The 25,379-nt window shown below is 37.7% G+C and overlaps 2 protein-coding genes and 1 pseudogene across 2 annotated transcripts; all 3 read left to right on the top strand.

The window, feature by feature from the left end:
* Positions 1–1,635: 1,635 nt before the first annotated feature.
* Positions 1,636–6,475, top strand: LOC116050323 (odorant receptor 131-2-like). The gene is made up of 2 exons (XM_031300298.1): positions 1,636–1,788; positions 5,678–6,475. The coding sequence occupies exons 1-2, from the start codon at positions 1,636–1,638 to the stop codon at positions 6,473–6,475; spliced, it is 951 nt and encodes a 316-aa protein (XP_031156158.1).
* A 6,873-nt stretch (positions 6,476–13,348) lies between these two features.
* On the top strand, positions 13,349–15,731 carry LOC116050322 (odorant receptor 131-2-like). The gene is made up of 2 exons (XM_031300296.1): positions 13,349–13,501; positions 14,919–15,731. Exons 1-2 carry the CDS (start codon positions 13,349–13,351, stop codon positions 15,729–15,731), a joined length of 966 nt encoding a protein of 321 aa, XP_031156156.1.
* Positions 15,732–15,840: 109 nt separating this feature from the next.
* On the top strand, positions 15,841–17,695 carry LOC116050321 (annotated as a pseudogene).
* The last annotated feature ends 7,684 nt before the right edge of the window (positions 17,696–25,379 follow it).

Genomic DNA, 25,379 nt, shown 5'->3' with positions numbered 1-25,379 from the left:
ATTATCTGTGTATTATGAGACAATATCTTGATTTTGATTGCACTATTACTTTGTGTGTGTATGGCTCAATTTGTATAGTAGACTTGAAAAAAGATGTTCTCTACTCTAGAATTAAACAATTTTAAAGTTTCTCATTAACATGGTTTGAAAGTATTTGTGTGCTCATATATATATATATATATATTATTTACGTTTATATATATATATATATATATATATATATATATATATTATTTATATTTATCTTGACATGAATTCATTAGATCATCTATTTTTCTTCAGTCTAGCTTTAAATTGAGACTCTGCTTAAAATTAACTTCATAAATGTCATGCATGTATTTTATAGATTCATATAATGTCTGATTGACAAAAGGTTTATGGGATGTGCCTTCTTCAGCAGACTGTTTGACTGTCTTTGACCTATTAGGAAATCTCCAGGTGTTACTAATAAGCTCTATTATGGCTTTGTTCTGTGTCCCAGTAAATTATGACAGTGTGAAAGTGAGTCAGCATGAACAAAACCAGGAACCTGAAACTGAAGCACTTATTATTTCTTGTATTATTTACACCTGAGTTTTTTTGTTTTACTGTAACATTTCAAAATGTCTCCTGTAAAAACGGACTGTTGTAGTTCAGAATTGGATTGATGAAAAATAGCAGGTTTATGTCAAGTATTTTATTTACTTTAATTAAGTTAGGTTCACAGCTTTTTTATATCAGCTCAAAGGGTTTAATCAGTTTGTAAGGGACACAAGGAGAATTAGAAATACTTTGATCTGTAACAGGACAATACTGAATCCAGAGTGTAAATGTAATTATGTGTCTTCACTAGGGCTGCCCCCTCTTAGTCAACAAAAAATTATCTTCAGTGGATTAGTCAATTTTATGATATTTTCTCATGCTGAATGATTTAATACCAAGGCACTTATGAGTAGGGCTGGGTTAAAATAATTGTTAGTTTGGGTGATCTAAAATCTATTCAGAAAATCCAGATATCGATATTTTAATATATGCCTTTTCAATGACTGTCAAGTTAGTCCTGTTAAGTAAACAATACTTCAAACAAACTTTTTGAGGGTCAGTTCTTAATGTAAACATTAACTGGTGCATTATGAAAAATATTTGAGGGTTGCTTCGTGCTTGTGTTTTTACAGCAGAAGTTTTCTGAGAATCTCTTTCATCAATTAAATCATTGGTGATGCCAGCTCTACTTATGAGCTCATCTCTGGTAGACAAAGATGTAAAGCTGTGACTTACATGATTCTTTGTGGACAAACTCAGTTTTATAGATCTGTCGATTAAATCAACTAATGGATTAGTGTTACTTAAAGTTAACTGCAAGCATACAAACGTAAATAACTAAACTAAAACTGAGTATTGTTGATAAAAACACAGTGCAAGTGACATATATTCAAATAAATTTACTCTTCATAGCCTATATGAGTCCAAATGTAATATTTTTTTATGTAAAATTTTAAAGCTTTGTATTTATATGGGAAGCTTCTTTCCAGCTGTTGATTTGTGTCTGGCAAAGAACTCAACCTTCTGATCAATAATAATCTATTATTCTTTTCTCTTCAGCTGTAAAGTAACCAACAGTTGTTGTCTGGTGAAACAGATTTGGACAGTCGACTCATGAACCTCTCAAATACTGGCAGCAATTTCACAACAGCTGTGTTTCGGGACACTTTAACCACAGCTATAATCAAGAATGGGATTACTGTGGTTCTCTGCCTCTCCATCAACTATGTCAACAGTACCCTGGTGTACACATTCTCAAAACATCAGGTCTGAGTCTCGTTTATTTCTAGAAATCCATTCAGCATGTATGTATCAAGTTGAAATTCATTTTATCCCTTCAAGCCCAGTTCAGACCAAAGATCTGCGAGCCAATCAACTCATAACACTGAGTTACTGAAAAGAATCAAAATCAGAAAAGGATTTATTGCTAAGTAGGTAACGCTTCAAGGAACTTGACTTGGTGTATGGTGCATACATAAATGTAATAAAGGAAATAAACAAAAAATGTAAAAGAAACGTTAACATCAACAAATACGTTAAAATATAACTGTTTTAACAATAATGAATGAAGAGAGGGAGCGGCGTAAGAACAAAGCGAATCAAAATCAGAGAAATCAAAGGTTTTCGCTTTTTCATCACTACTAGAAATGCAACTGTAGCAAGTATCTGACTATCACTAATGTTATCCTCGTTCATATTTTAATATGATAAAAATGATAAATCCAGCTACAAAAAAAGGATGTAAAGTTAGGACGAATGCACAGAGAGTCGTTGCTATGGAGACAGTGTCGGCGCTATGGTGGGGCATTCGAGGGCCGCGCCGCCCCTAGCGGTCATTGATGCCCCTCCTACCACAGGCCATGGCGTGACAAAAAACTATCCTCATGACGACTGGTGGGGAAAAAGCTAAAAACTTCTCAGACGCTGGTGAATTGCTGCAAATGGAATTAAAAATTTGGCCTGTTCTTGAACATTGTAGGGAAACCTGATCTATAGACTACCTATATTAGTAATACCTTCCAAAACATCAGGCATTACGGGATTTGCGGACAACTTCGAAATACTAGACCTATTTGATAAGATTTAACGTAGTTAAGTATATATTATAGGCTATCCAAACAAGCCTTAGTGATAAAGTTGAAGATTAAATATAATATTTATATAAAACACTTAGCTGTCTGACATTTCCCTCTGGAAACAGCCGGTTGCCCCCAGGGTGGCGAGGACCTGTATTTGGACCGGGATGGCACGGTTCCGGCGCGTTGCCCTCTCTACTGGACCCAATTCAGTACATAGATCCAAGAGCACAGCTTTAGGGAACTTTAATGTCATCGACATGGTCCCTGACCCATCCTCTCCTGATTCTTCCATTGCAGTCCTCCTGCAGGGCCAGCAGTGCCATCATGCAGTATTACACACGGGATCACCGCACTATTTATATGTTCACAACAATTTGTTAACACCTTGCCAAAATCAAAGCATCAACTAGTGGTATCCCTCACCCCGAGATACACTTTGAAGATGAATGTCAAATAGGCAAACACACTTTTCTTCATGCAGGTTTAGTCACGAACAGTATTAAAGTTAGGACCGATAATGAGGACAATAAGTGTAACGACTGCGCGAGAGCGATTGCGCGAGAGCGATTGCGCGAGAGCTTAACGGCTGTATTTTGACATTTGATGATATATGCACAGTATTAAAGATATATATTTAGTTATTTACACTGTGTTCTGCAGTTATCTAATGGTTGGGTATTTGATGCTATCCTGTATTTCATGCAGTCAGGCCATCTCCTCCTCCTGCGCTCTGTAACGGACTCTGTGATGGTGAGACAGCGCCGATTAGACATTAATAACGAATTTTTATTAAAGATTTTAGTTGGATTTTACAAGGTGTTTATGGAAAAATTATCACTCAGTACAAGCGCAAATAGCACTGCTGGATTTAATTTTAAAAGTGTCTTACTGTATATTAAAAAGGAGATACACAATGACAAGCCAGCTGAAATCTGCCACTCTCTTTGTCTCTCTCCTGCACGCGGTGCGTTCCCAATTAAGTGGAGTAAGTAAAGCTAGATAGATCTGCTACGTGGTGGCATGATATGAAAATAACAACAAAAATTAATTAATTAAATTTGCTAATGAAATAATAATAAAGCAAAACGTATTTCGTTTTTGATCAACATTTCTGCTGTGTTGGAATATGTCGCCACTGCGTTAAAATATTTCTCAAAATGGCAGTGCCCCCCGCCGATGACCTAATGCCCCTCCAGTAGATCTACTCTGGCGAGGACTCTGTATGGAGATGATACTGCTTGTCGCATTGGTGTAAACTGGCAGGTTTCAGAACGTTGCAGACCAGGGGCCTCATTTATAAAACTGTGCGTAGATTCTATTCTGAAAGATTTCATACGAAAAGTCCAACTTTTCGTATGCAAAAACAAAATTCTGATTTATAACACCTTGCGCACTCTTCTCGTTGTAAATGCGGACGTGCGTTACCTTATGCGGTCGTGCACGAGCCTCAAGCTCCTCCCGAGGTCGTCCCATATTTGTCCTAATAAGGTCCATGTCAATCAATCAATGAATATTGCAGCCTTGTAAAGAAGCCCTTGATGACCAATCATGAAACGGAAAAATGGGGAAAAAACACGATTCAGTGATTGTGAGATCAAGGTGCTCCTAACAGAGGTAGAACATCAAAACAAAATCCTGTTTGCCTTAAATAGATTTATTTGTTGGATATAAATATCCATTTTATAATTCATGGATAGACCTAATGGATTGTCACGAAAACTAAATTAAAATTTAGAGTGTGCTCACTGCAGGCTGTGCACTATGCATCCAGAGTACTTTATTAATGTGATATTTTGTGTTACCATCGGAGTTCACTAAAACCTTGTGAGCATTACGCACGATCACACGCATGGTCAAAATGTTGCGGAAAACTGGGCACATTTTTACGCATGGAAATTCTTTATAAATCCTGACTTTTGCGAGGAATGTTGCGACGGCAAATTTCACCCTACTTCACACAACTTTTTCTTACGTAACAGGTTTTATAAATGAGGCCCCAGAACATTGACAGTAGTTGCAAGTTTCAACTTGTCTCAATATGACTCTTTGGATGAACTGGGCTTTAAGTTTGATTTATGATTCTGCATTAAATCTACCTCGTAGCCTGACGTGTACCTCCCAAAAAATATAACTAAACGTCACAGCGACGCAGACCACAACAAATGTGATTGGGCTGCTTGGCCGTGGCTTTGTAGCGTCACATATTTGCACTAAAGCTGCAAAGATTAATCAATTAATCGATTAGTTGTAAACTATTAAATAAATTGCCAAATATTTTGATAAGCGATTAACCAGTTTGAGTCATTTATATGAAAAAAAAGTAAAAATTATCTGATTCCAGCTCATGTTCTAGTTTCTTCTCTCCTCTGTGACAGTAAACTGAATATCTTTAAGTCATGGACAGAATGAGACATTTGAGGAGGTCATCTTGGGCTTTGGAAAACACTGATCGACATTTTTCACAATTTTCTGACATTTTTTTAGACAAAGCAACTAATCGATTAATCGGGAAAATAATCAACAGATTAATTGACAAAGAAATAATCGTTAGTTGTAGCCCTATTTTGCACCTACTCATTCTCAGGTTCTCATTCTCCGTGAACAACATGGAATCAAGGAGAGGTTTAACTTTTCCTGCTACAGCTTTCCAACCATGGTCAGACTTGCAGGGGAGACACTTTGTCTCTCTGTCTCCACTGCCGGAGTGGGTACGTTAGATCGACGCAGACACACCAGCGCAGAAGAATAAATCCTAACAACGGCGTAGGTCAATTACAAATGCTCGCTCCAAAGCCAATACCCATCACTCTCTCACTCGCTCTACCTCACACTCCCCACACACACACATCAGCTCTGCTATTCTCTTAAAGAGATACGCTAGATTGATGCAGACACACACCAAAGCAGAAGTATAAATCCTAACAACGGGGTAGGTCACTTACGAAGGCTACAGCGTTGGTTCAGCAGAGAGCCAACATACAACTATTTTTATTCTAATACAATTCTTCTAATACAATAATTGGTACAGTTTCGACTCTTTCCCTTAGTTTGCTAATCACCTGTGTCCTCCCCTGCAGGTTTTCAATGTGAACCCTCGCTACATCCTGTACATCCACCTGGTGATCAACGATATCATACTGCTGAGCCTGTTTACCCTCCTTCAGGTCCTGAGTTACATCGTGTACACTCTTAATGTCTCTCTATGTATCGTTCTGCTAATGATTGCTACAATTGCAAGTCTAAACAATCCCCTAACACTAGCATTTATGGCAGTAGAGTGTTACATCGCCATATGCTTCCCTCTCCGCCACACCCAGATCTGTACAGTCAGCAAAACGTATGTTGTGATCAGTCTGATTTGGGCGATAAGTATACTCTCGATCCTACCAGATTTGTTTGTGGCCTTGGCAACAGAATCTCTGGAATTCTTTCGTTCCAGAGTTTTTTGTCTCAGAGACAATGTTTTTAGAGACCCTAATCTGACAGTGAAGAGAGATGTTTCCAACTCAGTGTTATTGGTCATTATTTGGCTCACTCTATTCTATACATACTTCTGGATCCTATTTGCAGCAAAGGCAGCTGCATCGGATGCCAAGAAAGCGAGGAACACTGTCCTCCTGCATGGCTTCCAGCTGCTACTTTGCATGCTCACCTACGTTTTTCATCTCATAATTCAGGGTCTGACATACTTGTTCCCAAACGAGGGGCTTGCCATTCGCTACACTGTCTCGATATTTATTCAGGTATTGCCTCGACTCATCAGTCCTGTTGTTTATGGACTACGAGACAAGACATTCAGGAATTACCTGAAAAGATATCTGCTCTGTATAACTAGGGCTAACACTCATCCACTAACAACCCAAAACAGGGCATAAAGTCCTGTTTTTGAGTTGTTCAAACTATGCTTACACTGTTTCATAATAAAGGGATAGTTCAGATGTTTAGAAGTGTGGTTGTATGAGCTACCTTTCCATAGTCAGTGTATTAGTTAGAGTAGAATGCGGTCGGCGTGCCCCAGTTTGAAGAAGCAGGCAGGAGTACCGACACGGAAGCTAAGCAATGTCCTGCTGTGGACGGAGGCAGCAGCTAAACGCATTACATGCAGATGACATATACAACACTGGGTTAACACAACATTGTTTCGAGCTTCACCTTTTGTCCAAATATGGTCACATCTGTGTCCAAAATGGCGACCGCAAAAAATGCAAAGTGCTGGCATCAAAACGGCAGTCAAGCCAACAAAGCAGCCACAGCCACAAACCAATGGGTGATTTAGAGGTCACGCCCAAACAGGCACATTTTCAACTGGCACAGCTAGTTTACACAATGTGAGGAAAAACCTGTTGCTGTATTGATACAGGGTTTTCTATTTGACAGTCAAAGCAGAAACAAAAAGCTTTTTGTTTTGTAGTTTTGTGCCAAGATATTATAATGATTGTGGTCATATTGTTGTCTGAGTTACAGGTGTAAATAATATTATATTTAATCTTACAGCTAGGCAGTTTGTACGGAAGCATCTGCTAAATCAATGTACCGTGATGTGATTTTATTGTAATTTTAGCTAGAATTTACAACTTGGATACAAACTAAACTTATGAGGCATACTGCACAAACTGCATGAAAAGTTCAGGCCTTCCCCAATGTTCACTTACTGATGACACACACACACACACACACACACACACACACACACACAAACACAAACACACAGATCTTGATCCCATGACAATTGTATTTAACTTCAATATATACACACACACCACAACTACTATATAATAAGTCATTTTAAAAGGCATCTGATTTACTGTGCGATTGCCACATATGACCTTTGCCAAGATGGGTACATGTATTCGGAAAAAACGTTTTACTATCTCTTATTAACATGGTTTGAATATTGCTCTCTCGATGGATTCGAAATGCAAATTATTTGTGTGCTTAAATATTTGTTTTTTCATAATTTTCAAAACCTTAACTCTTTCTGTTTTGGTGCTCCATGAACAACAGCAAATGTACATAGTATAGCCTTTTCACAGCAGACATTGTTAAAATCAATCAGTAATTTTGTTATGATTTCATGCTGAGTAATTTATTACCAAGAAACGTATGATCACATCTCTGGTAAAAACAAAGATGTTGTGTTCTGCATTATTCTTTGAGGAGAAACTCAGTTTTTACAGATCTGTTGATTAAATCAACTAACTGATTAGTCGACAAAATTGTGTGTTAGTCGATTAAGAATTTCTTTAATCAAGGACTGTACACCTTACCCCGCTTTCTTTTGCACTACTTATTTTATTCCATTTTGTTACATTTCTCTTACGTACATGTTAAAAATGGAAAAGGAGTTGCTTTTAATCTTGTTGTATATGGGTTGTACATGGGTATATGAGTATCTCGTTGCACATGGGTATAATGACAATAAAAGGCATTCTATTCTAGACCTAGTCATCACACTGCTTTATGGTGTTTTTTTGTGTAAATGTCAGTAATAAAGTTAACTACATATCAAAATAAAAATAGATAAAATTGTGTATTGTTGATGAATACACGGGCCCTCACGCCTCTGCGTGTGTCAGGGTTACTGGCGGACACCGCTCCTTGCGACAAATTGTCACCAATAAAAATGGAACTCCCTGTTGAGTTCAATGATACCTCACACAAGACTCTACGTCAAACAGTTCATTAGCTGTGAAAGGGGGCGTGGCCAAAGCATAGGGGTCGGGGCAAAGCTTTACCAATAATAAATGAAATCTCTGCTGAGTTCATTGATACCTTACATAAGACTCTACCTTAAAAGGGTCAACAGTTATGAAAGGGGCATGGCTTAAGCATTAGGGGGCGAGCCAAACCATCACCAACTAATAAGGAACTCTCTGCTGAGTTCAATGATACCTCACACAAGACTCTACGTCAAACAGTTCATTAGCTGTGAAAGGGGGCGTGGCCAAAGCATAGGGGTCGGGGCAAAGCTTTACCAATAATAAATGAAATCTCTGCTGAGTTCATTGATACCTTACATAAGACTCTACCTTAAAAGGGTCAACAGTTATGAAAGGGGCATGGCTTAAGCATTAGGGGGCGAGCCAAACCATCACCAACTAATAAGGAACTCTCTGCTGAGTTCAATGATACCTCAAAGAAGGGTCTACATCAAGCGGGTCATAAGTTATAAAAAAAGGGCGTGGCTAAAGCATAGGGGGCGGATCAAGCCATCACCAATATAAAAGAAACTCTCTGCTTAGTTCAATGATACCTCACACAAGACTCTACTGCAAATGGGTCACAGGTTATGAAAGGGGGCGTGGTTTAAGCATAGGGGGCGGGCCAAACCATTAACAATGAAGAAGGAGCTCTCTGCTGAGTTCAATGATACCTCACACAAGGGTCTACCTTAAACGGTTCAAATGGTATGAAAGGGGGTGTGGCCTGGTAAGTGTGCGTGGCGAAAGTATAGGTGGTGGCTCAGAATCACATGTAGACCACACATTATAAGTGTCATGTAAATTGAATGATGTTTGTCATATAAGGTCGATTTCCTGTTGGCAGCGGGGGGCTGTATGACCAAAAGTCAATTTAGGCCTGGTCCTTTGTCGATTGTGAGAAATTTCGGGAAGCTACGACAACGTACTAGCCTGACAAGCCGGGAACTCACCATTGACGGAGCTCAATCCGAGGGGCGGGATAAACGGTTGTCTTTCAAATTCCCTCTGCACGCAATAGGATAGCGCTACAACCAGGCAGAGCAACGAAGAAGGTAGCGAAGCTAGTTGATAGATTAAACTTTTGCGGTATCCGGTAGGCAAAACTCCGAACACATCTTCCTTTTTTAAGAATGATTTCAGTGCCATTCTTTGTTCTTTTCTCAAAGAAAAGCCTAACTCCAAGTCTTCCAGAATACCGCTGTTCCCAGCAGCAGCAGCCATAAGCCCGCCTACCGACTCTATACACGATGTGATTGGCCTGACCAGAGTTTGGTTTTTCCAGCTCACAAGCCAACGGAGAGTGCCTAGACCCCCCCCTGGCTGCAAATTAAATTTGCTGCCGCTAGGGTGCGTCTAGATTTCTAGGCTAACAACGTACACTCAAGTTCCACAAACTTCTTTGTTCATCGATAAATGCTCAAAAAGGTGGCAACGCCACACCCACACCATTGGAGGAAAGTTTTGCTTTTAATAACTTTTCATCGTTGAGGTCTTTAGATGATACAGAGCAAATTTTTAGTATATAGGATAAAATCTCTCAGAGTAGCTCGTTCAAGTATAGCACGTATAGTTTTGGGCCTACTTCTTTGAGTAAAATTTGGCCTGCAATTGTCCTCAGAATTGGACTCTAATGAAATCCTGAAAAGTTTTGAACCAATTGGACAATGTACACCCAAGTTACACCCACTTGCTGTTTAAATGGCGAAACGCACAAAACGGCCGCCCCGCCATGGCCATGCCGTATGACAAAAAGTTTTTCTTTTAATGACTTTTCATCTTTAATGTCTTAAGATGGCACAGACCAAATTTTAAGTTGATCAGATAAAATCTCTAGGAGGAGTTCGTTGAAGTACGACATGTACTGCCAGAGCCCGGAGGTCCGCATTTATTCACCGGCAAAACTCTGCCTGAATACTTGTGTCACAAGGGTTGAAAATCTGTTACTTTCCTTATTTAGCCTTTATCTTAGCGCAGTGCCATTGAAACCATAAACAACACTGGCTTAGACACATCATTCTCCTCAGCTCTGTCCTTTTGTCCAAATATGGTCAATTCTGGCACGAAAAATACCAAGATGGCGACCATCAGAATGCAAACTGAATATTAACTAAATAATTCCTTCGTTAATAATTCATTACAAAGAACTCTCTCTCTTTCTCTCGCTGACCCTGTCTTTCTGCTTGAGCAGCACTGGTTGAAGCCTCAAAATATTGTAAACAAACTAATAACATAACTAACTACACTGTTCGGACTTTTCAGCTCTGTTTGAGACTGATACCTCCAGTTCAGGCTGGTCCTCATCATCAACATGTGCCTTTTTCAGTCGCGGAAAATACTTTTCAATACTGGATTCAATATCTGGATTGAAGCATTAAACATTCAGTGTAAGAGTAAAAAAAGACATAACGTTATTCATAATATGTTTATTTGACTCACAGCTACTACATATAGTGTTTTGACCTTGACAACCCAACTGCATTTCACCGCAAACCTGCGACTAGTTAACTTTCTAAAGCATGCGCAATCGCTTGTTTGCTAAGGGTCGGGACTCCTACATTAACACACTGACAACATTGTTTTCAGAATATAAAATATTTTTACACCACTTTTTAATGTGTGATTGTGTAAAGGTGTTCACGAGATACCAACCTTTTGAGACCAAGGGGAAGGGCTGTGTGTGTGTGTGTGTGTGTGTGTGTGTGTGTGTGTGTGTGTGTGTGTGTGTGTGTGTGAGAGAGACGCCTGAGTGACGGACAGACGGAGGGAGAGGAGGGAAAGGAAATGCAGCTGAACGAATACTCTGCGTGTTTTAAATAGCGTTAAAAATAAAAATAAAAACGAAACACAATGTGTGGCGGCCGGTCTTGATTCTGTGGCCCCCCGCCACGAATTTGTCTATGTGTGGGAAACACTGCAAATCATTGTACGTTAATGTTATTTTATTCTGAATTCATTTACAATAAACAACTTGGAAATAAAGCTTATGAAAAATACTGCACAAACGGCATGAAAAGGTTTAGGCCTACCGTAATGTTCACTTACTAATTACCTCACACCCATTCACCCACACCCACATCCATATTCACCATCCCGTGACAATTCCACTGAACTTCTATATATAGGTAATTTCAAAAGACATCTGACTAACTGTGCGATTGCCACATATGACCTTTGCCAAGGTGGGTACATATTCTTTCTTCAATTTTATTATCTGTGTATTAAGAGACAATATCTTGATTTTGATTGCACTATTACTTGGTGTGTGTATGGCTCATTTTGTACATTAGACTTGAAAAAAGATGTTCTCAACTCTAGAATTAAACAGTTTGTTTGTCATTAACATGGTTTGAATCTTCCCTTCTTGATTGCTTTAAAACGTGAAGTATTTGTGTGCTCGTATATATATATATATATATATATATATATACACATATTTATTATTTATATTTATTTTGACATGAATTCATTAGATCATCTATTTTTCTTCAGTCTAGCTTTAAAACGGAGCCTCTTAAAAGATCAATCTCAGGATATTATGAATTGATATTGGTAAAGATCGATTTAAATCAGAAAATCAATTTTTCGAACAGCCATAATTGTTACATATACTAGCATATTTTTAATAAAAAACTAATTAATAACTGCATTTCAGATGCAACAAAGCCAGCATTAATTTTAATCGTCACATTTGTATTGCTGCTTAAAATTAACTTCATAAATGTCATGCATGTATTTTATAGATTCATATAATGTCTGATTGACAAAAGGGTTTATGGGATGTGCCTTCTTCAGCAGATTGTTTGACTGTCTTTGACCTATTAGGAAATCTCCAGGTGTTACTAATAACCTCTATTATGGCTTTGTTCTGTGTCCCAGTAAGTTATGACAGTGTGAAAGTGAGTCAGCATGAACAAAACCAGGAACCTGAAACTGAAGTACTTATTATTTCATGTATTATTTACACCGGTGTTTTTGTTTTACTGTAACATTTCAAAATGTCTCCTATAAAAATGGACAATTGTAGTTCAGATTTGGAGTGCAGTGATGGAAATATCAGGTTTAAGTCAAGTATTTTATTTATTTTAATTAAGTTAAGTTCACAGCTTTTTTATATCAGCTCAAAGGGTTTAATCAGCTTGTAAGGGACACAAGGAGAATTAGAAATACTTTGATCTGTAACAGGAAAATACTGAATCCAGAGTGTAAATGTAACTATGAGTCTTCACTAGGACTGCCCCCTCTTGGTCGACAAAAAGTTATCTTCAGTGGATTAGTCAGTTTTTATGATATTTTCATGTTGAATGATTTAATACCAAGGCACTTATGAGTAGGGCTGGGTTAAAATAATCATTAGTTTGGGTATCTGATATTGATTCAGAAAATCCAGAAATCAATATTTTAATATTTTTTAATGTATGCCTTTTTTTAAGACTGTCAAGTTAGTCCTGTTAAGTAAACAATACTTCAAACAAACTTTTTGAGGGTCAGTTCTTAATGTAAACATTAACTGGTGCATTATGAAGAATATTTGAGGGTTGCTTCGTTCTTGTGTTTTTACAGCAGAAGTTTTCTGAGAATCTCTTTCATCAATTAAATTATTGGTGATGCCAGCTCTACTTATGAGCTCATCTCTGGTAGACAAAGATGTAAAGCTGTGACTTACGGTACATGATTCTTTGTGGACAAACTCAGTTTTATAGATCTGTTGATTAAATCAACTAATGGATTAGTGTTACTTAAAGTTAACTGCAAGCATACAAATGTAAATAACTAAACTAAAGCTGAGTATTGTTGATAAATACACAGTGCAAGTGATATTTATTCAAATGTAATTTAATCTTCATGGCCTATATGAGTTTGAATATAATATTTCTTTATGTAACATTGTAAAGCTTTTTATTTATATGAGAAGCTTCTTTCCAGCTGTTGATTTTTGTCAGCAAAGAACTCAACCTTCTGATCAATAATAATCTATTATTCTTTTCTCTTCAGCTGTAAAGTAACCAACAGTTTTTGTCTGGTGAAACAGATTTGGACAGTCGACTCATGGACCTCTCAAATACTGGCAGCAATTTCACAACAGCTGTGTATCAGGACACTTTAGCCACAGCTATAATCAAGAATGTGATTACTGTGGTTCTCTGCATCTCCATCAACTATGTCAACAGTACCCTAGTGTACACATTCTCAAAACATCAGGTATGAGTCTCGTCTATCTTTAGAAATCCATTTTGCATGTATGTACCAAGTTAAAATTAATTGCATCCCATCAAAATCAGAAAAGTATATCTTGCCAAGTAGGTAACACTTCAAGGAATTTGCCTTGGTGTATGGTGCAAACATAAACATAATAAAGGAAATAAACAAAAAATGTAAAAGAAACGGTAACATCAACAAATACGTTAAAATATAACTTTTAACAATAATGAATGAAGAGAGGGAGTGGTGTAAGAACAAAGCGAATCAGAATCAGAGCAATCAAAGGTTTTCACTTTTTCATCACTACTACAAATGCAACTGTAGCAAGTATCTGACTATCACTAATGTTATCCTCGTTCATATTTTAAAATGATAAATCCAGCTACAAAAAAAGGATGAAAAGTTGGAAGTTAGAACGAATGCACCATGCACAATGAGAGTCATTGCTATGGAGATGATACAGCTTGTAGCAATGGTGTAAATTGGCAGGTTTCAAAACGATGCAGACCAGAGCATTGATAGTAGTTGCAAGTTTCAACTTGTCTCATTATGACTCTTTGGTTGAACTTGGGCTTTAAGTTTGATTTATGGTTCTGCGTTGAATCTACCCCGTAGGTACGGAGTAGCCTGATGTGTACCTCCCACAATATTTAACTACACGTCACAGCGACGCAGACCACAACAAATGCGATTGGTCTGCTTGGCTGTGACCTGGTAGCGTCACATTTTTGCACTAAAGCTGCAAAGATTAATCAATTAATCGATTAGTTGTCAACTATTAAATTAATCGGCAACTATTTTGATAATCGATTAACCGGTTTGAGTGACTTTTATCATCTGATTCCAGCTCCTTAAATGTGAATATGTTCTAGTTTCTTCAATCCTCTGTGACAGTAAACTGAATTTCTTTAAGTCGAGGACAGAATGAGACATTTGAGGAGGTCATCTTGGGCTTTGGAAAACAATGATCGACATTTTTCACCATTTTCTAACATTTTATAGACCAAGCAACTAATCGATTAATCAGGAAAATAATCAACAGAGTAATCGACAAAGAAAATAATCGTTAGTTGCAGCCCTATTTTGCACCTACTCATTCTCGGGTTCTCATTCTCCGTGAACAACATGGAATCAAGGAGAGGTTTAACTTTTTCCTGCTACAACTTTCCAACCATGGTAAGATTTGCAGGGGAGACACTTTGTCTCTCTATCTCCACTGCCGGAGTCGGTACGTTAGATCGACACAGACACACCAGCGCAGAAGAATAAATCCTAACAACGGCGTAGGTCAATTACAAATGCTACAGCATCAGTTCTGCAGAGAGCCAAAATACAACCATTTTTATTCTAATACAATAATTGGTACAGTTTCTACTCTTTCTCTTTGTTTCTTAATCACTTGTGTCCTCCCCTGCAGGTTTTCAACGTGAACCCTCGCTACATCCTGTACATCCACCTGGTGATCAATGATATCATTCTGCTGAGCCTGTTTACCCTCCTTCAGGTCCTGAGTTACATTGTGTACACTCTTAATGTCTCTCTATGTATCGTTCTGGTAATGATTGCTACAATTGCAAGTCTAAACAATCCCCTAACACTAGGATTTATGGCAGTAGAGTGTTACATCGCCGTATGCTTCCCTCTCCGCCACACCCAGATCTGTACAGTCAGGAAAACGTATGTTGTGATCGGCCTGATTTGGGCGATAAGTATACTCTCAATCCTACCAGATTTATTTGTGGCCTTGGCAACAGAATCTCTGGAATTCTTTCGTTCCAGAGTTCTTTGTCTGAGAGAAAATGTTTTTAGAGACCCTAATCTGACAGTGAAGAGAGATGTTTCCAACTCAGTGTGTATGGTCATTGTTTGTCTCACTTTATTCTATACATACTTCAGGATCCTGTTCGCAGCAAAGGCAGCTGCATCGGATGCCAAGAAAGTGAGGAACACTGTCCTCCTCCACGGCTTCCAGCTGCTGCTCTGTATGCTCACCTACGTTTTTCATCTCATAATTCAGGGTCTGACATACTTGTTACCAAACAAGATGCTGGCCATTCGCTTTACTGCCTCGATATTTATTCAGGTACTGCCTCGACTCATCAGTCCGGTTGTTTATGGGCTACGAGACAAGACATTCAGGAATTACCTGAAAGGATATCTCTTCTGTACAACTAGTGCTACCACTCATCCACTAACAACTCAAAAACAGGGCATAAAGTCCTGTTTTTGAGTTGTTCAAGCTATGCTTACACGGTTTCATAGTAAAGGGATAGTTCAGATGTTTAGAAGTGTGGTTGTATGAGCTACCTTTCGATAGTCAGTGTATTAGCTACAGTAGAATGCGGTCGGCTTTCAGTTTGAAGAAGCAGGCAAGAGTACCGACAAGGAAGCTAAGCAATGTCCTGCTGTGGAGGGAGGCAGCAGCTAAACGCATTACATGCAGATGACATATACAACACTGGGTTAACACAACATTCTCTCAGGCTTCGCCTTTTGTCCAAATATCAGTCCCTCCAGAATAACGTGATTATGTGATCGCATAATTCAATGCATAATCAGCCAAAGTCCGCATATTTATGTGGGGGCCGCATTTTTTCAAATACGCCGCACTTTCGCCCCATAAATTGCCGATTTCCGCGCAAAATATGTGGGGCTTGCATGATTTCATAATCCCCGCATTTTCGTTGCAAAAAAGTCACATATATCTTAGCAGAAAGTTGAAAAATGTTGCGTTTACTTCACACAAGAGCAGCCATTTTCCCCTGTTGCCATGGGAACGTTATGACATGACGTAATTACGCAACGTGAACATCATCGAAAAGCTGCAAACTCTGTGATGAAGCCATGATGAAACCGCAGTTTCTGCAAGTTCCCACAATTTTTGCAAGTTCCTGCAATTTCATCGCATAAAATTGCATGAATATCCCGCATATTCCATCGCATTTTTCAAGAAAACGTGCCGCATAATCAAGGATTTTTGCCCGCAACAATCACAACAAACCTCCGCATTTTTCTGGAAGGACGGAAATATGGTCACATCTGGCTCCAAAATGCCGACCGAAAAAAATGCTAAGTGCTGGCTTCAAAATGGCATTCAACCCAACAAATCAGCCACAGCCACAAACCAATGGGTGATCTAGAGGTCACGCCCAAACAGGCACATTTTCAACTGGCACAGCTAGTTTACACAATGTGAGGAAAAACCTGCTGCTGTATTGATACAGGGTTTTCTATTTGACAGTCAAAGCAGAAACAAATAGTTTTTTGTTTTGTGCCGACATATTATAATGATTGTGGTTGTATTGTTGTCTGAGTAACAGGTGTAAATAAGATTATATTTAGTCTTACAGCTAGTCACTTTGTACGGAAGCATCTGCTAAATCAATGTACCGTAATGTAATTTTATTGTAATTTTAGCTAGAATTTACAACTTGGATACCAACTAAACTTATGAGGCATACTGCACAAATTGAATGAAAAGTTGAAACACCCAGATCTGTACAGTCAGGAAAACGTATGTTGTGATCGGCCTGATTTGGGCTATAAGTATACTCTCGATCCTACCAGATTTATTTGTGGCCTTGGCAACAGAATCCCTGGAATTCTTCACTTTTTTGTCTCAGACTAAATATTTTCAGAAACTCTAATCTGACAATGAAGAGAGATGTTTCCAACTCAGTGTTTTTGGTCATTGTTTGGCTCACTCTATTCTATACATACTTCAGGATCCTGTTCGCTGCAAAGGCAGCTGCCACAGATGCCAAGAAAGCGAGGAACACTGTCCTCCTCCACGGCTTCCAGCTGCTGTTGTGTATGCTCACCTGCGTTTATGATCTCATGTTACAGGGTCTGACAAACTTAAAAGCAAGAGTTGCTGGCCATTTGCTACACTGTCTCGGAATTTGTCCAGATTCTGCCTCGACTCATCAGTCCATTTTTTATGGGCTACGTGACAAGACATTCAGGAATTACCTGAAAAGATATCTGCTCTGCACAACTAGGGCTAACTGTTTATTTACAATTATGCTTAGAACGTTTTTTGCTTCAGTTTATTTGTTAAACCATGTGCATCAAAACTGCTGTTTTAGTATTTCTGTCTTAGATTTTCTGTCTTTCATGTGTTAATGTCCCCTTTCATCATGAAAGCTGAGTGACCTTGAGTCAAAGAGCAAAGAGCACACGATGTATCCCTGAGGGCAGAACGCATAATGTGGAGGAGATGCCGGGCCTGACCAGAGATAAGAAGAAAGCTACTGATTGCATTAACCTTATATGAACCGAATAACTAACTTGACTCCCATCTCCTTTAAAAATACACTGTGAACAATCTTCAGTCACGTTCTGTATTATTATGCTGTGAGTGCTGTAAACTGACTGTTTACTTGCAAGTAAAAACAAACTTTTAAGAGAACTCCAGTGATTTTGTCCATTCTTTGATAAATAATTATCCTAACACTAACACTCATCCACAAGCAACTTTAAAGATGCTGTAAAGTCCTGTTTTTGGTTTGCTCATGCTATGATTACAATGTTTTCAACCTGGTCTCACAGAATTCCATGAAATGAACACGGCCCCTTAACTCAAAATCTGTAGCAGTTTCACGGAATCGCCAAAAAGTTGGGCTGCCACAGAGAAGCTGTATAGCTTTGCTATTATTGGTATTTTTAGCCCAATAACCACTGTTTTAATCAACATTTATTCACTAGATCTTAACATGGTTTATTTGTATTTCTTTAAATGTTATTATTTCGGTCTATTTTGGCCAGGGAAGCTGGATTGCTTTGTTGTTTATTGATATTTTTAAAACTATAACGCTACATCTAGCAACATATATTTAGATATTATCATAGTATGCATTTCTTTATTTTAATAATATTATTTTGGTCTTATTAACGGTGAAATATTACAGTATGCTGTAAGACAGAACACGATATGATCCGAGCTGGGCGCATTCAAAGCTGGTTTCCCACAATACAATGCGGGCATTCATTTCAGAGAATACGATCAGCGGATCTTTAACGTCAGTATCGCTTCAATGTACATATATATATATAGTCAGTGGTTTAGTCACCAGCAACAACACGTTGCTCAGCTTTGTTCCAGTAAGTTCTACACCGTAATAACGTTTAAAACAATTAGCTGAAGACTCCGGAAGTGACATAGTAATTACCGCACAGTATCTGTGAAAGCTTGCTGCACATTGTAGCCTACGTGAGAATGTATATAATAAATATAACAATAATGTAAAAATAGTGTTTTATGCTTATGTTTGACTTATTAGCATTTGTTTTGAGTTGTTCTGTTGTTAAAAACAAAAAATAAACTACTTACAAAGAGAAGCATTTTTTTTATCTTATTTTCCATGCATCGTTATTTAAAAACGCAATTTTCTAATTTTGTGGTTGATGAATGTTAATAGAAAAGACTAAAGGGAAAAAAAAACATGAGCATATGTATGTGTGGGACTTACTCTGATTTAACATCACACTGCATTATTAGATGTTTTAAATAAATTACTTTTTTTTTTTGTTACATTTTTTTATTAGCACCATTTATCATTCAGACATATAGCACAGATTCCACAATATGAACTTGGTAATATTGGATGGTGCACAGAACAGAGAAACACAAAATGAGCAAATAACTGACTTTTTTGAAATATCAATTTATGGTAGGCCTAACATATTAATTATTATATTCAGAAGATGATCCTCATATCAGTCACCGTGGTTACAGCTTGTAGCCATATAGCCTGCAAAATTAAGAAGGGACCAGTTTTAGGAAGCATTTCAGGAAATTAAAAGGATAAGCAGATTGTTGCTGAGGTTTTTGTTCACGAGATGTAGCTTTGTTTGTGTACATATACAACATGTGTTTTGGCATTTTTTTCACAAACTGAGGAGTTGGTTGTGACGTTGTGACATAGGTCAGAGGGTGTCAGAGGTCATAAATGATGAACCAATTAATCGGCTCTGCTCCTATAGGCACCTTGGTGTTCATGTGGACAACACCTGGCTGGAAGGCCCGTGTTCAAAGTGTGTGTTATCATTTAGAGCAGACACAATGAATCAGAGGGTTTATGTTATACAAGGCTGCATTACAGACCATATTCATATGTCAGAAAGCATGACAATATCTAAAAACATCTCATTTAAAGTTTGGTTGTCAGGTGACTGTCATGAAGGTTGTGGAGAGGAATAGAAACCAGTCTCTCCAGGCTAGCACAGAGAATATGATCTGATCTATCTTTATTCTCCATGCCAAGTAGCTCTTATCCTCTTCTGGCACCCCAATGTAAACTAAATATTTCTAAACTATAGGCCTAATTTGGACCTACCTCAATTAAAACTTTAAATGCTTAAGGCTGGTTGTGGAATAGCTTCATGATATAATGCATATAGGGTTGTGTGTAGGTCTTGTCACTGTTTGTGAAAGATGAGCAATAGATTGTGGCTGATAATGTGCTTCAGTCTGGCTGCATATCACTTTGTTTAGAATATTTTTTATTGGTACAGTATATGTCAGCTGTATGATAAAACAATATGTCAAGTGTTATGTGTGAAGCATTTGAACTCAAGGCAGATATCCCTCTGGGGACAATAAAGTATCACCTGCAAAGTGGTCTCCATTATATAGTAAAAATTAAAACATTGTCGTAGGACTATAGCAAACACATCGTTGGAAACTTGTCAACCTGGAGAGTAACATATGTCAGTCTGAAGAGGATACATTACTCCTGCTTTGAAGTATTGACCTCTGAACCTTGAACCCAGTACATCTTTGAAGGCTTGTCATTTAGCAACAGAAGGAGCTACACATAGGACCAGCTGTTATAGAAGGTGCTACACACATAAGACCAGCTGTTCTAGAAAGCTCTGGACCTCAGCTATCATGTAGTTATGGTCACCAAAAACTACCCCCTGTAAGCACTGTCAAATATGGTAATAAGCTATTTTCACCTATTTAACAATTTGATTTTTTTAAATCTGATGACACCAGTGTGTTCCCCATCCCAAAAAAAAACCCAGGGAGTATCAAAAATTCTACACTGCCAAATTCTAATTATGAGAAATATACCAATATATTTAAAAACTACAACTCCCACTATAGACGGTCCCCAGAATCTGTTACAAAGCTTGTGCACTTGTAGTTCTTCCAGAGTGGGTGGGAGGACTTGTTTGACTCCTGCGTTTCTGCTGTCTGCCGTGAAAAGGCTTCATTCCATTTCAGATGGCTGCTGCCGGCCAACCGACCAAGCAAACAGTACATGAGACAAATACATGAAACTGTATTTTATTATTATTAATATCTTCATTGTTTACATCCTCAAATACAATGTTTAAATAATTTAATTATTATTTCGGTGTATTTCGGCCAGGGAAGCTGGATTGCTTGTTTGTTCATTTATATTTTTTAAACTATAACGCTAGATCTATCAACATTTATTTAGATGTTATCATAGTATACATTTCTTTATTTTAATAATATTATTTCGGTCTTATTACCGGTGAAATATTACAGTATGCTGTAATACAGAACATTATGATATGAGCCGAGCTACTGACACGCATTCAAAGCTGATATCCCACAATGCAATGCGGGCATTCATTCACAGAATCGGGCAGCGATCAGCGGGTCTACAGTCAGTGGTTTAGTCACCAGCAACAACCTTCTTATATACAGTGTATGGCAACAACACGTTGCTCAGCTTTGTTCCAGTAAGTTATACACCGTAATAACGTTTAAAAAAATCCGCGGAAAACTCCGGCGGAGACGAAGATAAAAAATACATAATATTCGTAATGATGTTTTTGTCTAACGTTGTATTTGAGGATGTAAACAATGAAGATATTAATAATAATAAAATACAGTTTCATGTATTTGTTTCATGTATTGTTACAACAAATCTTTTTTTTTTGTTTTTATTTGCAAAACTTTACAAACATGTAGTATAGTGTAGAACAATTCGGCATGATATACAAAAATAATAATTTCCAACCAGGGAACATTACAACCTTACTTAATAAAGTAAGAAAAAAAAGATTTAAAAAATGTTGCTTTATGGATATGAAATTTACCTTGTAGAATTAATTTTTGACAATTCTATGTATTGTTTTGTTTTTGTTATCGTAATTAAGAATGACATATTTTGCTTCCAATTTAATTTCATGGTTCTTTTGAATATTTAAATAATTTTCAATTTTTTTGTTAGTAGGATAAATATTGTGCAGTATTTTAAAAAGTTTATTGGGGATAACAAATTTGTACGGTAGAAGCCATGTTGATTCCCAGTGAATGTTAGAATATAAAGAGTTTGTGACAACAAATCAAATCAGCTGAAGACTCTGGGAAGTGACGTAGTAATTACCGCACGGCGTCTTTGAAAGCTTGCTGCATGTTGTAGCCTACGTGAGAATTTATACAATAAATATACCAATAATGAAAAAATAGTGTTTTGTGCTTATGTTTGACTTATTAGCATTTGTTTTGAGTTGTTCACTTGTTAAAAACTAAAAATAGACTACTTACAAAGAGAAGCATTTTTTTTTTCTTATTTTCCATGTATCATTATTTAAAAACACAATTTTTCTAATTTTGTGGTTAATGAATGTTAATAACAAAGACTAAAGGGAAAAAAAAACATGAGCATATGTATGTGTGGGACTTACTTTGATTTAACATCACACTGCATTATTAGTTGTTTTAAATAAATTACTTTTTTTTAGTTCAATTTCTTATTAGCACCATTTATCATTCAGATATACAGAACAGATTCCACAATATGAACCTGGTAATATTGGATGGTGCACAGAACAGAGAAACACAAAATGAGCAAATAACTGACTTTTTGAAATATCAATTTATGGTAGGCTTAACATATTAATTATTATATTCAGAAGATGATCCTCATATCAATCACCGTGGTTACAGCTTGTAGCCATATAGCCTTCAAAATTAAGAAGGGAGTAGTTTTAGGAAGCATGTAGCTTTGTTTGTGTACATATACAACATGTGTTTTGGCATTTTTTTCACAAACTGAGGAGTTGGTTGTGACGTTGTGACATGGGTCAGAGGGTATCAAAGGTCATAAATGATGAACCAATTAATCGGCTCTGCTCCTATAGGCACCTTGGTGTTCATGTGGACAACACCTGGCTGGAAGGCCCGTGTTCAAAGTGTGTGTTATCATTTAGAGCAGACACGGTGAATCAGAGGGTTTATGTTATACAAGGCTACATTATAGGGCATATTCATATGTCAGAAAGCATGACAATATCCAAAAACATCTCATTTAAAGTTTGGTTGTCAGGTGACTGAAGGTTGTGGAGAGGAATAGAAACCAGTCTCTCTAGGCAAGCAATTAATATGGTCTGATCTTTATTCTCCATGCCAAGTAGCTCTTATCCTCTTCTGGCACCCCAATGTAAACTAAATATTTCTAAACTATAGGCCTAATTTGGACCTACCTCAATTAAAACTTTAAATGCTTAAGGCTGGTTGTGAATAGCTTCATGATATAATGCATATAGGGTTGTGTGTAGGATGCTCTTGTCACTGTTTGTGAAAGATGAGCAATAGATTGTGGCTGTGTGATGTGCTTCAGTCTGATTACATATCACTTTATGTTGTTTTTTTATTGTAAGTATATGTCATCTGTATGATAATACAATATGCCAAGTGTTATGTGTGAAGCATTTGAACTCAAGGCAGAAATCCCTCTGTGGACAATAAAGTATCGCTTGCAAAGTGGTCTCCATGATGTGTAAAAATTAAAACGTTGTAGTAGGACTATAGCAAACACATCGTTGGAAACTTCTCAATCTGGACAGTAACATATGTCAGTCTGAAGAGGATACATTACTCCTGCTTTGAAATATTGACCTCTGAACCTTGAACCCAGTACATGTTTGAAGGCTTGTCATTTAGCAACAGGAGGTGCTAGACACATAGGACCAGCTGTAGAAAGCTCTGGACCTCAGCTCTCATGTAGATATGGTCACCAAAGTTTACCCACTCTAAGCACTGTCAAATATGGTAATAAGCTATTTTCACCTATTCAACGATTAGATTTTTAAAATCTGATGACACCAGTGTGTTCCCCATCCCAGAAAACCCCAGGGTGTATCAAAAATTCTACACTACCAACTTCTAATTATGAGAAATATACCAATATATTTATAAATTACAACTCCCACTATAGATGGGCCCCAGAACCTGTTACAAAACGTGTGCACTTGTAGTTCTTCCGGGCTGGTTGGGGGGACATGTTCGACTCTTGTGTTTCTGCTGTCTGCCGTGGCTGCTGGCTTCATTCCATTTCAGATTGCTGCTGCCGGCCGGCCGACAGAGCACACAATACATGAGACAAATACATGAAACTGTATTTTATTATTATTAATATCTTCATTGTTTACATCCTCAAATACAACGTTAGACAAAAACATCAATATTACGAATGTTATTTATTTTTTATCTTCGTATCCGCCGAGCGGCACGTATCACGTCATTTCCGGAGTTTTCCGCGGATTTTTTTAAACGTTATTACGGTGTATAACTTACTGGAACAAAGCTGAGCAACGTGTTGTTGCCATAGACTGTATATAAGAAGGTTGTTGCTGGTGACTAAACCACTGACTGTATATATGTACATTGAAGCGATACTGTCGTTTAAGACCCGCTGATCGCTGTCCGATTCTGTGAATGAATGGCCGCATTGCATTGTGGGATATCGGCTTTGAATGCATGTCAGTAGCTCGGCTCATATCGTAATGTTCTGTATTACAGCATACTGTAATATTTCACCGGTAATAAGACCGAAATAATATTATTAAAATAAAGAAATGTGTACTATGATAACATCTAAATAAATGTTGATAGATCTAGCGTTATAGTTTCAAAAATATAAATAAACAAACAAGCAATCCAGCTTCCCTGGCCGAAATAGACCGAAATAATGAGATTAAAAGAAATATAAATAAACCATGATAAGATCTGGTGAATAAATGTTGATTAAAACAGCGGTTATTGGGCTAAAAATACCAATAATAGCAAAGCTATACAGCTTCTCTGCGGCAGCCCGACTGGCAGAAAGAAACATGCTGTGATCCGGGAATCTGTGTGTAGACCACGGATGATGCCTGTCATTGACTTACATAGGCATTGGATCCGTGGGCCCGTCACGGAATTTTCAGCGATTCCATGAAACTGTCACAGATTTTGAGTTAAGGGGCCGTGTTCATTTCACGGAATTCTGTGAGATCAGGTTGGTTTAAGTGAATGTCATTAAAGACTTTAACAAGAGCTGTCTCAGTGCTGTGGTGTGGTCGAAAACCTGACTGGAAGGCATCAAAACTGTTATTTAGTGACAAGAAAAGGTTGAGTTGTTGAGAAACCGTTTTTTCAATGATTTTACTTAAAAATGGAAGGTTTGATATCGGCCTATAGTTGCTCATTAGTGACGTGTCTAGATTGTTCTTTTTTAAGAGTGGCTTAATGACTGCAGTTTTCAGGGCCTGTGGGAAGATACCTGAGAGAAGAGACGTGTTTACAATCTGTAGAAGATCTGTAGCCAAACAATTTGCAACATTTTTGAAAAGGCCCGTTGGTAGAATATCAAGGCAGCAGGAGGAGGTTTTCAGATGTTGTATAATGTCCTCCAGGTTTTTACGGTTAGTCATATGAAATTGGATCATATTGGAATCTGTTTTGCCTGGACACTGTGACAACACATACCCTGTACTCGATATGGAAGCACTGACTGTCTAATTTTCTGAATTTTGTCATTGAAAAAGGTGGCAAAATCATTGCAGGCCTTCGTGGATAAAAGTTCAGATGCTACTGGTACTGGAGGGTTTGTTAACCTATCGACAGTAGCAA

The sequence above is a fragment of the Sander lucioperca genome, chromosome 6 (assembly GCF_008315115.2).
Source record: "Sander lucioperca isolate FBNREF2018 chromosome 6, SLUC_FBN_1.2, whole genome shotgun sequence".
NCBI lineage: Eukaryota > Metazoa > Chordata > Actinopteri > Perciformes > Percidae > Sander > Sander lucioperca.
The sequence above is the reverse complement of the archived record's forward strand: the minus strand, read 5'-3'. Positions and strand labels throughout refer to the sequence as shown.